Source organism: Aethalodelphis obliquidens, unplaced genomic scaffold (assembly GCF_003676395.1).
Source record: "Aethalodelphis obliquidens isolate GAN/ISIS:26980383/991018 unplaced genomic scaffold, ASM367639v1 scaffold35, whole genome shotgun sequence".
In the NCBI taxonomy this organism is placed as follows: Eukaryota; Metazoa; Chordata; class Mammalia; order Artiodactyla; family Delphinidae; genus Aethalodelphis; species Aethalodelphis obliquidens.
This window is the reverse complement of record NW_020837979.1, coordinates 538,186-553,059: the sequence shown is the minus strand read 5'-3', so window position 1 is coordinate 553,059 and position 14,874 is coordinate 538,186. Positions and strand designations below refer to the sequence as shown.

Here is a 14,874-nt window from a genome sequence, read left to right as displayed (position 1 = left end):
TCACAATATGCTTTTTCATTAGGTACGAGTTTGCTTCACACATGGCATCTCATTTACCCTTTGGAATGATTAATGTTTTAGGGATTTTACGGTTTGTTAGCTAGATGGTGGAGCTAAAATTAAACTGACTTCTATCTGATATGAAATTTTTGCTTCATTGGGTGAAAATTACCCATAGGGTGGCAGTTCAGAGTTATAAGGTTTTTAAAGAACTGTTATCTAAATTTGGAAAGGACTGTGTTATGGGATAGTGAGGTTTTCAAGCAAAAGTTAAAAGACAGTTTCTCTAGCATATTATAGGTAATTTCTAAAAATGATAGAAACTTGTTGCTAATATATTAACTCATTCTGCTTGCTTTTCTTTACTGAGTAAAATATAGTTTACTGAGTGACTCTTCTGGAGAAAGTCTTTCCAAATATACTAGGCAAACAGAATTTTAAGTGTATGTTGGGTTGTAACCAATATATTGGGTGGCTTGTAGGATCTTAGTTCCCCGACCAGGGATCGAACCCTGGGCCCTGGCAGTGAGAGTGCTGAGTCCTAACCACTGGACCGCCAGGGAAGTCCCAGCATACATTGTTTTTAACAGGACCCCCTCCATCCCGACTTATACATGTTTCTGATAGAATTTTTTTAACTTTTTTATTTTGAAATAATTATAGATTTTTCTCAGGGAGTTGTAAAGATTGCACAGAGAGGTCCTGAGTTTACTTCATCCAGCTCTCCCCAGTGGTTACCTCTTAATGTAACTATAATACAATATCACACCAGGATTTTGGCGTTGGTGCAGTGTGTGTTCGGTTCTTGTTCATCTCATCATGTGTGTAAATTTGCTTAACCAGCACTGCAATCAAGAGACAGAACTGCCCCATCACTACAGGGCGTCTTTCATGCTTGCCCTTCTGTGGTCACATCCACCTCTCCTTCCCATCGTCCTTAACTTCTGCCAACTGTGAATTTGTTCTCTGTCTTTATAATTTTGTAATTTAAAAATGTTGTATAAATAGAATCAGGCATCGGGTGACCTTTTGAGGTTGGCTTTTTTCATTCTATACAGTGCCCTTGAGACCCATTCAGGTTGTGTGTATCAGTCAGTAGTTGGTTCCTTCCTTTTATTGCTGAGTAGTATTTTGTCATATGGGTGTGTTCCACAGTTTAACCATTTACTTTTGAGGGAAATTTCGGTTGTTTCCAATGTTTAGCGATTACAAACCTGGTATGAGCAATTGTGCACAGATTTTTAAATCAAAAGTGTTTTAAAAACCCCTAGAGATAAATACTAGTAACATTAAGTTTTTCTCCCTGTGATAAGCACCTGGATTTTAAATATTAATCTAGGGGCTTCCCTGGTGGCGCAGTGGTTGAGAGTCCGTCTGCCGATGCAGGGGACACGGGTTCGTGCCCCAGTCCAGGAAGATCCCACATGCCGCGGAGTGACTAGGCCTGTGAGCCATGGCCGCTGAGCCTGTGCTCCGCAACAGCAGAGGCCCCAACAGTGAGAGGCCCGCATGCTGCAAAAACAAACAAACAAAATTAATCTAAAATGTTAGGTTTCTGTGTGTAGATTTCTTTACCTTATTATCTTTGTTTTATGCCTCAAACATAATTTCCTTATTGGCCATGACAATCCATTCCATTGTGACATTATGGACCATGTATAAATGGGAGGGGATTATTTTTCTTGCAGTATAACCAAAGTTAAATGTTTCTAAAGCATCCTGATTCCCTTTAATGACTCTTTAAAGACAGTGTTGTCTAAAACTAAATCTTATGTCAGATTCTCCCCCCATCTTTTGGATAGAAATCCATGAGATTTGTAGCTATCTAGCAAAGTAATTCTATTTCTCCTAAAATTTAAGGCTGACTTACAGTAAATAGCTTTTTGACATTTCTTTAATGAACAAAACTACTCAATATTATTAATGAGAGGGCATTTTCTCTTGGGTATGGGAGCAGAATTTTTGTTTTTTAATATTTATTTGCTTATTTGGTTGCACCGGGTCTTAGTTGCGGCTCATGGGCTCCTTAGTTGTGGCTGGCAGGCTCCTTTAGTTGCAGCTCGCCGGCTCCTTAGTTGTGGCATGCGAACTCTTAGTTGCAGCATGCATGTGGGATCTAGTTCCCTGACCAGGGATCAAACCTGGGCCCCCTGCATTGGGAGCGTGGAGTCCTAACTACTGCGCCACCAGGGAAGTCCCGAGAGTAGAATTTTTGAAAAGCATCCATAATGATGTTGATTTTTTACTTATTTATTTTTAAACATATAATTGAAGTCTAGGGCTTTTTTGCAGTTATAGACACACCAAGTGTAAGTTACGGAACTGATCCAGGAGGAGAGAGCTTGGTGAGGGAGAAAGGGCACTAATGGCGAGCATGGTCTGCGAGGTGGCGGGGTGGGGAGGTGAGTGCAGGAAGGTCGAGTGGAGCTTAGGGGTGATGGCTTCCATTTTCTCTGCGGGGGATGAGGTGTGATCATAAGTTGAAAGTGAGAGTTGGAGGAAAGAGGAATATGAAGTGAACTCTTCAGGGAATGGAGAAAGTGAGTTTATTAGAAGTAAAATAGGGCTTTATTTTTTCTAGGCATTACCAGTTTGGCAGTTTGAGATTATGAAAGTAAATCAGTTAGCTTGCTTGTGATTTCCCAAATTCCCGAATGCCCTACACTCACTTGTTCATCTGTTCATGTATGGGCGCAGAGGAAGCAGGTGGCGGGGTCTCCAGGAAAGGTGGAGAGAGTTAATTGAAGGCATCTATAAGTAAGGAGTAATTGTGGATGTTGGGACTGTGGCATTTCAGCTTGACATGGAAGGAAAGTGTATGTGTGTATTTCATGGAAAATTAAAACTTAGTGATGTCAGTGTACTGAAAGCTTTTCAGGTGGTAGAGGCAAAGAGATGTGGCAGTGAGGGTATGTGAGCCCCTGTGAGGTGGGAAAATGAGAGGGTGTGGTGGTCTGAGCGCTTTGATCAAAATACAGATTTGGCCAAATGGATGGCTGAGGCTGGAGTGTGGAGCACTGGAGATGAGGTCATTAAAGAGCAGAATGCCCAGGCTATTGTGTGTCTTTTGCACTTCTCAGTTGCCACTGACAGTGGCAGTTGTTAGGGATAAAGGAAGACGGTTCTATTCCAGTTGCTAATGAGGGGGGACTGGCAGGAGTAGCCGGATAGCAAGTCCTTCAGAAAACAAGAGTTAGGAGCAGGGATGTGGTGGTGATGCTGGGAGACCCCCACCTCCTCTACTTGTGCGTAGGCTAGCAGAGAAGTGATGGCAGCTGTCTTGGAATGGGACTCCATTCAGAAAGGCCAGAAGGTGAAGACTTTGAGAAGATAGCAGAGCAGTAGGAGCTCCACAGTGGGAGCAGAGTGGGCAGAGATGAGTCAGCCTTAGGGAGATGCAGAGCACATTGAGGGTGAGGACCCTGGTGCAAGGGTTCCTGGGAGGCTAGGCGTCTGGTAGTGACCGGAGTGTGCAGGGACGCAGGCCGGTTGTCCTGGCACACTCTGAGGTGAGCATGGGCAGCCACTGCTGCTGTGTCATCCCAGGTGTTTCTCCCCACGTACATTTCTTGAGGTTTAGCTTCTGGGCTGGAAGTGACTCTGAGGGGCTAATGAGGTAGGTAGAGTGGGAATTTACTAAAGCCAGACACAGTGGGATGATGCTCATAGGAGCCATGATGTGTTTAAAGTTGCACAGATGTTTCTCTAATTAACGGTTCTTTAAAAATAGGAACAGCTTTTAGATTGTAAAGGTGAAGATGGATGGAATAAACTTTTCGACTTGATTCAGTCAGAACTTTATGCAAGACCTGATGATGTGCACATGAACATCCGACTAGTAGAGCTGTATCGCTCAAACAATAGACTGAAGGATGCTGTGGCCCACTGCCACCAGGCAGAGAGAAACATAGTCTTGCGTTCAAGTTTAGAGTGGAATTCCTGTGTTGTACAGACCCTTAAGGTAGGTAAAAACTGTTGGGTCTCACACTTCTTGATGGACAGTTACCATATATCCCTTTGTATTTAAGCGCTGCCTTCCAAGACCTAAATTTCTTTCATTTATGTATAGCAGCTGTGAAATGAGATTTTTGCTACCATGATTTCAATTTATAATGGGTGGATTGGAGAAATAAATATGAGAAATATGTTTATATATTTTTTGGTGTTTTTATAGGCTGATTTAAAATCGACATGGTTTTACAGCATAGGAATGGGCAAAGGAATTTGTAGGCATAAAGCACTCAGTTTTGTAACACATGATAAAGTTTTGTAACTTGGAGTTCTTTTTGCAAAATAGGAATATCTGGAATCTTCACAGTGTTTGGAGTCTGATAAAAGTAACTGGCGAGCAACCAATCAGGACTTACTTCTAGCCTATGCTAACCTTATGCTTCTCACGCTGTCCACGAGAGATGTGCACGAGAGCAGGGAATTGTTGGAGAGGTATGTTGACCTACGGAGAGAGTACTTCGGTGTCAGCTACAGATTTTCTGTTTGTGGTAATTCTGTTCATTGGTCTAAACATCTTACTAGCATTATTTTTTCTGTAATATATCCAGAGGTAATAGTTAACATAATGAACTACTTAGAAGGAATCTTCTTTTGTGGGGATATTGTAATTGGTTTTGTGTGACTTTGATTTCTAGAGAACTGTATTACTGCTTAGGCTTTATTAAATTATATTTAAATATTTAGTTTTGGCATACTTAGTAAAGAGTTGAGCCTGAAAATGAATGTTCTAACTGCTGTTCCATATTTTGTTTCAAAAAAAATGATACAATCTTGATTGAAAATCAGAGAATAAACTTCTTGTCAGATATTCTAGTATAAGCTGTTAACGTGACTGATATTTCAGAAAGCAATGTTTTAGCTTAGCAACAAGATAACTAAAATATAATACATGGTTTTTCTGTTTTCCACGTTTTAATTTTGAGGACCAGTATCTCCACTTGATTAAAATAAATTCCGCTGAACAGAAACATCACTTGGATTTGTGTGTTAGTTTAGAGCAGGGGTTGACTAGAGCTTGTGGGCCAAACAAGGCTTACAGCCTGATTGTATGAATAAAGTTTTCCTGGCCACAGCCATGCTCGTTGTTATGTGTTATCTATGGCTGCTTACACACTGCAGTGGTAGAGCTGAGCACTTGTGACAGAGGTGGTGTGCCTGCAAAGCCACATTAGTATGTGGCCCTTTATAGGAAAAGTTTGACATTCCCTGGTTTATTACACTCTCCATTTGTCTGAAAAGTAATTCTTTTCACTGAAGTGTAGAGTTAGTTTTCTTGAGGAAGTACTTAGTGTCTTAACATGGGTAGGGTAAGGGAGTATCCAAAAAAAACTAAATTGAACTTTTAGGTCATTTTAGAAAATATTTAGGTTTTTATGTTTTTTTGATTTTGGTGTGGTTATATACTTAAAAACTTGGTTACATGAGGAAATAAAGGAGAAAGAGACAATTTTTTAGTAGTACTAAAAAATAATTTTAACTTCATGGATCCCTAGGAGGGGTGTTAAGACCCTCTAGGGCAGTGGTCCCCAACCCTTTTGGCACCAGGGACTGGGGGTGGGGCGGGGGGATTCAAAAGCATTAATACATAGATTACAAATAATAGTGAGAAATGTAATTTATTTATCTCTAGTTATGTGTATAGTAAGAAGAGCAGTTATGGTATTGATAATGCACATATTTTAGTTATTATAATTTGAAAATGGCATGTTTAATTTGAGAAATTTCAACTTTGAATTAAATAACAAAACCATATGATGGAGAAGATGTTTTGGAATAAGACATTCTAGAGGTTAAGCTTGAAGTATAGGAAGTGTGTGGAATAACAATAAGCGCTAGATGATTTATAATTCATAGAACAATATGGATTATTAAGAGTTAGAATGTGGAAGATGAAGCTGGAAATAGTTTTATTTTATTTTGAATTAAATAATGAAACTGATTATTTACAATGCAGTAGTTTAATGTGTGTTTAATACTTTAATATTACAGTTTTGATAGTGCTCTTCAGTCTGTGAAATCTTGTGTGGGTGGAAATGATGAACTCTCAGCTACTTTCTTCGAAGTGAGAGGACATTTCTACATGCATGCTGGTTCTCTGCTTTTGAAGATGGGTCAGCATAGTGACGTGCAGTGGCGAGCGCTCTCTGAGCTGGCTGCGTTGTGCTATCTCATAGCCTTTCAGGTAATCCACTCCCAGTTTTGCATGCAGTTGACGTTTCAGTGAGACTTCGTTGTATTTCACATGGAGGTGTGTCCTGGTCCGTAATGAAAATATGGGTAAATATGTAAAATTAAAATGAAATAGTTACTTTGATGGGTGAAGAGTAACAAGATTTATACAGTACTGGTGAGGCTGGTGAAACAGGTACGTTGATGCATTGCTGGTGGCAGTTGGCATTGCTATGGCTTTTTGGAAGATCAATTTGAAGAATTTGATCTTTTTACTTTGCCATTTCTGGGAACCTGTAGTATGGAAATAGTCTCAAGTATGGATAAAACTTGATTCAAAAAGATAGGCATAACTTGGACGAAAAACTAAGTAAGTAAATTTTGGGGTATGGTTGCGTAAGCTATGATCGAAGAATGTGTTTACCACCCGCATTTCAACATGTTAATTGAAAACATGCGTATGTGATATGTATACAACATTAATTGTATATTTAATGTATAGCAGTATACTTACTTATCTTTGGAAACATGAAACTTCTTTATACATAGAACATGACATGAAGAAAATACGCCAAAATATTAACCATTATTTTTAGATGATGAGATGCTGGCTCTTTTCCCTTCCCTAATTCATTTTTGCAGTTTTAATGTTTTCTTTAGTGAGCTTCTAGTAATTCTGAAGTGAAAAGAAATGAGCAGTCTTCCAAAAAATGAATTAAGCCCAGATTGTAAAAATTATTGTTAGCTTTGGAGAATAATCTTTTGCCTGAGAGAAAGAAAAAGGGGTTCACTATAGAATTACTTTTAGAGAATGTTCCTCCTTCTAGTTCATATTACCTAGATCTTTTAAAAACCTGTTGATATGTGGTCCACAGTGCTATGGTGTGCTCAGTGGAAGCATTTTGGTTCATAAGGAATATATTTTAGTGAAAATTAGTGAAGTTAATGAAGTTTGCTAATTTATATAAGCACTAAAAGGTACTTATGATTAATATTTTTATAGAATCCTCAAGTAGCTGACAGTTCTCTTATTTTTAATGGAAACTAAAATGTATTAAATTTTTAAAAAATGTGTATTTTTAAGTTAACACACAGTCAACCATCCTAAACATTGGCCTTTTTAAAATTGAAGCATAGTTGATGTACAGTATTGAGTAAGTTACAGGTATATAATATAGTGAGTCACCATTTTTAAAGATTATACTCCATTTATAGTTATTGTAAAATATTGGCTGTATTCTCTGTGTTGTACAGTATATCCTTGTAGCTTATTTTATACATAATAGTTTGCACCTCTTAACTCCCCACCAATACCTTGCCCCTCCCTCCTTCCCTCTCCCCACTGGTAACCACTAGTTTGTTTTATATATCTGTGAGTCTGTTTCTTTTTTATTGTATTCATTAGTTTATTGTATTAAACTTTGACCTTTTTAAATAGTAAAAACTAAATCTCCCTCTTAATTGATTGCGTGAGGCTAACTTTTTTAATGGTAGGGTTTTCAGACCCTTGCTTAGGGGACTGCTGTAGTTCTAGTGAGTCCAGGTAGTCCCCCACTTACGATTGTCCGACTTATAGATTTTCAACTTTACAACGGTGTGAAAGTGCTGCACATTCAGTAGAAACTGTACTTTGAATGTTGATCTTTTCCTGGGCTGGCGATACATGGTACATACTCTCCTGTGACGCTGGGCAGTGGCAGCAGGCTGCACCCCCCATCTGTCACACAACCATGAAGACTTACAGCCATCTGTACCCAGACAGGAACAGTCCTGCTTTTCATTTTTAGTACAGTATTCAATCACATGAGATATTGAGCACTTTACAATAAATGGGCTTTTTGCGTTAGATGAGTTTGCCCGACTGTAGGCTGATGTAAGTGCTCTGAGCACGTTGAAGGTAGGTCAGGTGTATTAAATACATTTCAACTTAGGATATTTTCAACTTACGGGTTTATTGGGGCATAACCCCATCCTAAGTTGAAGATCTGCGTGTCTGTGTTTCAGCTAGTTAAGCAAATTCTCTCTTGAAACCTTTTTTTGGCCGCACTGTGCAGCTTGCGGGATCTTGGTTCCCTGTCCAGGGATTGAACTGGGGTCCTTGGCAGTGAAAGCGCCGAGTCCTAACCACTGGACTGCCAGGGAATTCCGTCTTTTGAAACCTTTTAATTAAGATGAGGAAATGTTGATTTGAGATGATGTGACTGAGTACATTCATAACTAATTTACTAGTCCCAAATGATAGTGGTTGAGTAGTTCTGGAAAAGGTGCCAGTGTTATGAATTGAGGTCAGTTTGAAAGCAAAAAGAATTATGTCACATTTTGTTTCTTATTTTCTGTGGTCTTCAACATCTATCTATAGATGACTAAGTTTGGCTTCATGCTTAAAAAACTTCTGGGTAAAAGCATAGGTCAAACTAATGTTTCTAAAATTCAAAATCAGAAGTTTTTAGGTTCATAAGTAATATATTTATTTTGAAAAATTATCTTTGGAAAGGTGGTTATATTCACATGGTTTCATATTGTAGTGGCATGTAAGAATATACAGTGAAAACTCCTTCCTGTGTCTGTTCCTTAGTCATTTACTTCTCTTCCCTGGAGGAACTAATGTCGTTTCTTATGACTTCTTCAAGAAATGTTTTATGCACACACACTCTTAGAAAATACAGAAAGAAGAAATTCTGTACATTCTATTTATTTTGCTTTATTTCCATGAAATATATCTTGGTGATATTTCCATATCAGCCCAGAAAACATAGCATGAGTACAGCACCCTCATTTGTTCTGACGTTTGCATGTTATTTCATTCCATGGATGTACCATAGATTGGGTTTCTTTAAACCAGTGCCCTAAAACCAAGATACCAGGTTTTACTTTTTTGTTATGCTTCTTCAAAATAATTCTGCAACGAGTAATTTATGCCATTTCACATGTGAAAATTTGCGGGTGGAATAAATTCTTGAGAGAAGAATGGCAGGATCAAAGTGTATCTATGCATTTATAAGTTTTAGAGCTATTGCCAAATTTCTAGCCTCACAGAGGTTGTATCAAATACTCCCACTACCAATTTAAGAAAGTCATTAGAGGTTTAACAGCAGTTAGACACCCACCATCCATATAGTTAAGTTTTAGGATATCTCCAGTAAGTGTTCGTTTTCTGGAAGTGAACATTTTCAGTGATGGACATTTGCTGCTTTTCAAGATAGCCTGTTGCGTTTTTGGATAATTTGGTTCTTGGTGCTTCCTTATATGGAGTAAAAATATTTCTCAAGCTGCTACCCATTGGTGGTGGTTTTTCCTTTTAGTGCTATTAAAAAGTCTAGCCCTTCTTTTACAAGATACTTTTCCTAATATCTGAACGCAGCTGTCGTCTTTTCACCATTCTGTTTATTCATAATTGTTCCAGCTCTTCTTCATAGGATATGGCTTGGAGCCCTTTTACTCTCTTGGTTGTCCCAGTTATCCCAGTGGGATCTCAGATTATTCTCTGGAAATGTGCTGTCCACAGTGTGGCATTTCCAAGTATGGGCCCCCAGCGCCAGATCATGGAGAGCTGTCATCTCTTCCACTGCTCTCATTCTGTTTATGCAGGGTAGAAAAGGTCTCTAACCAAGTACTCCCCAGCTGTAACTTGAATGTGCTTTTAGTAGAAAGTAATTTCTCAGAAGTGCTCTTCGTAGGCATCTTTTATAGATTATCTAAATTTCTTGGTTCCGAGTGTTTTGCAGTTAGATTTCCAACTCTGTTTAACATTGGCTAACTGCTCATTCTTTATCGAAAAAGTACAGTGTAATAGAAAGGAACATCTTACTATTAAAAATGTGAGTATCACTAAATTAAGATTTTTGATTCTAAAATGATCAGGTTCCAAGACCAAAGATTAAATTTATAAAAGGAGAAGCTGGACAAAATCTACTGGAAATGATGGCCTGTGATCGTCTGAGCCAATCAGGTAATAGTAATGTTTAACTGATTTTATTTTAAAAAGAAAAGAAAATTTCTGTTTGGGCACATCTTATGATAGTATCTTCTCTCTGTCCAGGAGATAATTTGTCATAATCATTTGTTTCTCTTTGCCATATTGGATTAGGGAGCGAGATACAGAAAGAATGATAAGAAATTGTATATTCTTTAAAAGGAACAAATATTGTTTGCTCCCGGGTAGAGAAACTGCTTACCCCCCTCCCCCCCCCCTTAATCTAACTGCTAGAGCCTCCATCCAGAATATTTTTTAAAAATTTATTTATTTATTTTTTTGCGGTACACGGGCCTCTCACTGTTGTGGCCTCTCCTGTTGCGGAGCACAGGCTCCGGAAGCGCAGGCTCAGTGGCCATGGCTCACAGGCCTAGCCGCTCTGCAGCATGTAGGATCTTCCTGGACCGGGGCACAAACCCACGTCCCCTGCATCGGCAGGCGGACTCTCAACCACTGCGCCACCAGGGAAGCCCTTTTTTTCCTTTTTTAAAAAAAAATTTTTTTTATGTTTATTTTATTTTTTGCTTTCTCTAGTTGTGGCAGGCGGGGGCTACTCTTCGTCGTGGTGCATGGGCTTCTCATTGCGGTGGCTTCTCTTGTTGCGGAGCATGGGCTCTAGGCGCATGGGCTTCAGGAGTTGCAGCGCACCGTCTCAGTAGTTGTGGCATGCGGGCCCTAGAGCGCGTGGGCTTCAGTAGTTGTGGCACACAGGCTTAGTTGCTCCGCGGCATGTGGGATCTTCCCAGACCTGGGATCGAACCCTTGTCCCCTGCGTTGGCAGGCGGATTCTCAGCCACTGTGCCACCAGGGAAGTCCCTCCATCCAGAATATTTTAAAGCACTTCCTAAACTAAGAATAAGTTACTCATCAGTTGCTTAAGACATTACTATGGGGGGATATAAAGATGAAAAAGTTCTGGATCTCTCTCTTAAGGAACTGACATCATAGTAACAGAGATAGAAGGTATATATTCACATTCTGTTAGGCTCTTGGAATTTTTAGATTTATTCCCAGTTTTGACTATTTGGGATGGATCCTAAAGGTCTGTTACAGACTATCTGGCTTTGTTAAGGCAGAAACTTGCAGGTGTTCACGCAGGCAGTGAATCAAGCAGTGAACTGAAGACTCCATGGGGAAATGTTTCTGTAAGAAGCAGTTTTCATTTTAGGATATTTTCATCACCTCATAAAGAAACCTCGTACCCGTTAGCAGTCACTCCTCATTCCTCCAGACCCCCTCGTCCTAGGCAACCACTAATTTTCTGCCTCTTTATATCTCTCTGTTCTGGACAGTTCATATAAATTGAATCATACAAAATGTGGTCTTTGGGTAACTGTCTTCTTTCACTTAGCATAGTGTTTTCAAGGTGCATCCATGTTGTAATGTGACCTAGAACTTCATCCAAGGAGCGTTTTTTAAAATAGATTCTTCACCCCAAATCTGTGGAATCAGAATCTCTGGGAGTGGGGCCTGGAAATAAAAAAAGAAAAATTTTAAGCTTTTTAAAGGATGATTCTGACCAGCCAGGTTTAGAAGTTAGGTTTATCAGGTCAGAAAATTTGAGCTTGGTCCTGTTCTCCTGTGGCCGCTTGAATCCCACACTTTTCCATCTAAAATGGAAATCCTTTTGGTATTTTTCGCACACATTTTTTTCTTTCCTTTTATTCTAGTACGTAGATACAGATACTGTTACACTGTAGTCTATTCATTTTTCACATCAGCACCCTTTTGGGTCCAGCTGTGGTTGTTGGGCTGGAGGGCTGGGTCTGAGATAGTCATGTTATTTCCCCTTAGGGTATGTGAATGAACCTATTGAGAGAGATGAATAAAAACAATCTATTTTTTAAATGATGGAAATAATTTGTTTTTCAGGGCATATGCTGCTAAACTTAAGTCGTGACAAGCAAGACTTTTTAAAAGAGGTTGTAGAATCCTTTGCCAATGAAAGTGGGCAGTCTGCTGTATATGATGCTCTGTTTTCTAGTCAGTCACCTAAGGATAGATCTTTCCTTGGTAGCGATGATATTGGAAACCTTGATGTACAAGCACCAGATCCTGAGGATTTGGCTCGATATGATGTTGGTAAGTTGTATCTTTCTAAGGAAACATTTTGCATTTTAATCCTTTTATACTAGGAGACAAATAATAGCAACAAGGGGAATAAATTGCCCATAATCTCATTACCCAGAAATAATGACTTAATATTTTCCTATATTCCTTGCAAGTTTTTTGAAGGGTTGGGGTTGGGGTAGTATGAGGGGTTGGGGTAGCTGTAGTGGTGGCATATGTTTTTCTTGTAAATAGTTGTTTATACTGTACACATGATTAGTCTCATGAATTCTTTCTCATCCTGTCTCTCTAACTATCACTTTTAGTGGCAATATGATCTTTTTAGTGAAGTAGCCATAATTTGTTTGCCACTTTTTATTGTTGGGTATTGAAGATGTTTCCAGTTTTTTCACTTATATTAAAATGCTGATGAAAACTTTACTATAAAGTGCCTCCATTTCAGTTATCCCGTAGAGATTCCTAAAAACAGAATTACTGGGATAAAGTGGATGAGCGTGTTTAAGTCTCTTGCAAATTGCCATATTACAAGAAAACTTGTGCCTATTTATGCTTTCCGAAGCCCATAACTTTTTTAGTATTGAATTTCTTGTAGAGGAAAAGATCTATTTATTATCCTAATGGACTAATGTAGTGGTATCCCATTGTTTTAATATTTCTTCACTGAAAGGAAAATCTGTTGTTTCAAGATTTCTTACTGGTGGCTATTCTTTATTTTACCTCTGTCAGTAGATTTTGTTCTATTGAGTTCTAGTGAGGCTCTTTTTTCTTCTTAGATGGACTTCAAAAGAACGTTTTCCATTATAACTGTCTTTATTAAAGTTCCTAGATGGAGTTTGAATACTTCTAATAAGAACATAAGACTTTGCTTATCATAGATTTCCCCTGTGCTCTGATATAGAAAAGCAGTTATAAAATTAAGGTACATTTATTATGAGTCAGTTGTTTATGTTGGCAAAACTGATGGGACACAATCAAGCCAATTTTTTTTTTGTATTTCAGGTGCCATTCGAGCACATAATGGTAGTCTTCAGCACCTCACCTGGCTTGGCTTACAGTGGAGTTCATTGCCTGCCTTACCTGCGATTCGAAAATGGCTAAAACAGCTTTTTCATCATTTGCCCCAGGAAACCTCAAGACTTGAAACAAATGCACCTGAATCAATATGTATTTTAGATCTTGAAGTAAGCAGAGATTTTAACAACTTAAACATTATGAGTATTGTTTGATTTTTTTTCTACTTAAATTGATTTTTCTTTAAATAAAAACAGGTATTTCTACTTGGAGTAATATATACCAGCCACTTACAATTAAAGGAGAAGTGTAATTCTCACTACAGCTTCTATCAGCCTCTGTGCTTGCCACTTCCTGTGTGTAAACAGCTTTGCACAGAAAGACAGAAATCTTGGTGGGATGCAGTTTGTAATCTAATCCACAGAAAAGCAATGTAAGTAGTCAAACAAGAATACTCCTTTGACTTATTGCCTAGGGACTTTAATTCTCATGTGAAGTTTTAATTTTTAATTATCATGTGATGATTTACATACGTGTAAGTGTTGAACTGCATGTTTATAAATCAATTTTATTAAATACAACTTTTTTTAGACCTGGAACCTCAGCAAAATTGCGACTTCTAGTTCAGCATGACATAAACACTCTAAGGGGCCAGGAAAAACATGGCCTTCAGCCTGCTCTACTTGTGCACTGGGCAAAGTGCCTTCAGAAAACGGTGAGTTCACTGAAGTGGAAGCAGTTTTTAAGAACATTACTGTCATTTTTTAAAATCACAGATTTTACATTGAAAGCCTTTCAGTTTTAAAAACAGCTTATTCATATTATGTCAGGTGAAACGTATTTTCTTAATCTTGCCACAGAGTGGTTAGTCTAGTTAATACATAAGTGCTTAGAACAGTGCCTGGCACAGTAAATGTTCCATAAGTATTAGTCATTGTTATTATTACTTATTTACCTTACGATAAATATTGTCCAGCCTGAAGATTCTTTTACGTGTTTGGTGGCACAAGACTCTGTAGGTAAGGGCATTATCTCTTGCTAAGTAGTTGAGGTCCGTTCTGTGGCAAGATTAGATTAGTTTAGCCCTTTGACCAAACTGTGGCACCTATAAGAGTGGCAGATTTCGGCTGTCTAAAAATAGCAACTTTAAAAAAATAAAGTGGGCTGCCTGATTAGTTAGTGTCATTGAAAGTGTGTAAAAGTTGGTTCTAGAATGATCACTGGTATTAAAGTGGTTAGTTATTCCAGTATTTGGAAAGGTGAGCATATGGCTTGTGAGATTCTATTTTGCCTTGATTTGAAATTTTAACCAGTTGTTCAGACCATCTATAAATGAATTTTTGGATCTGATCGTTTGTGTCTCTTCTAACTTTGTATTTTTTTAGGGCAGTGGTCTTAATTCTTTTTACGATCAACGAGAATACATAGGCAGAAGTGTTCATTACTGGAAGAAGGTTTTGCCATTGTTGAAGATACTTAAAAAGAAGAGCAGTATCCCTGAACCTATTGACCCTCTGTTTAAACATTTTCATAGTGCAGACATTCAGGTAATGGAGGATCCCTTTGTGAACTAACTGGAAATGTGGATTTCCAATTTATAAACAAAGAAGTGGGAGTATAAACTGCTTAAATTTGTTGCT

The 14,874-nt window shown here is 38.5% G+C and overlaps 1 protein-coding gene across 5 annotated transcripts in view; it reads left to right on the top strand.

The window, feature by feature from the left end:
* The window catches only part of RGPD4 (RANBP2 like and GRIP domain containing 4), a 53,589-nt gene that overhangs the window by 6,823 nt on the left and 31,892 nt on the right, over positions 1–14,874 (top strand). For all 5 annotated transcript variants that reach the window (XM_027128652.1, XM_027128653.1, XM_027128651.1 and 2 more), the window contains 9 exons: positions 3,731–3,961; positions 4,298–4,443; positions 6,001–6,193; positions 10,042–10,129; positions 12,026–12,235; positions 13,223–13,404; positions 13,492–13,667; positions 13,826–13,949; positions 14,620–14,781. In XM_027128652.1, the coding sequence (XP_026984453.1) occupies positions 3,731–3,961; positions 4,298–4,443; positions 6,001–6,193; positions 10,042–10,129; positions 12,026–12,235; positions 13,223–13,404; positions 13,492–13,667; positions 13,826–13,949; positions 14,620–14,781 (1,512 nt within the window). The remainder of the gene's footprint in view (positions 1–3,730; positions 3,962–4,297; positions 4,444–6,000; positions 6,194–10,041; positions 10,130–12,025; positions 12,236–13,222; positions 13,405–13,491; positions 13,668–13,825; positions 13,950–14,619; positions 14,782–14,874) is intronic.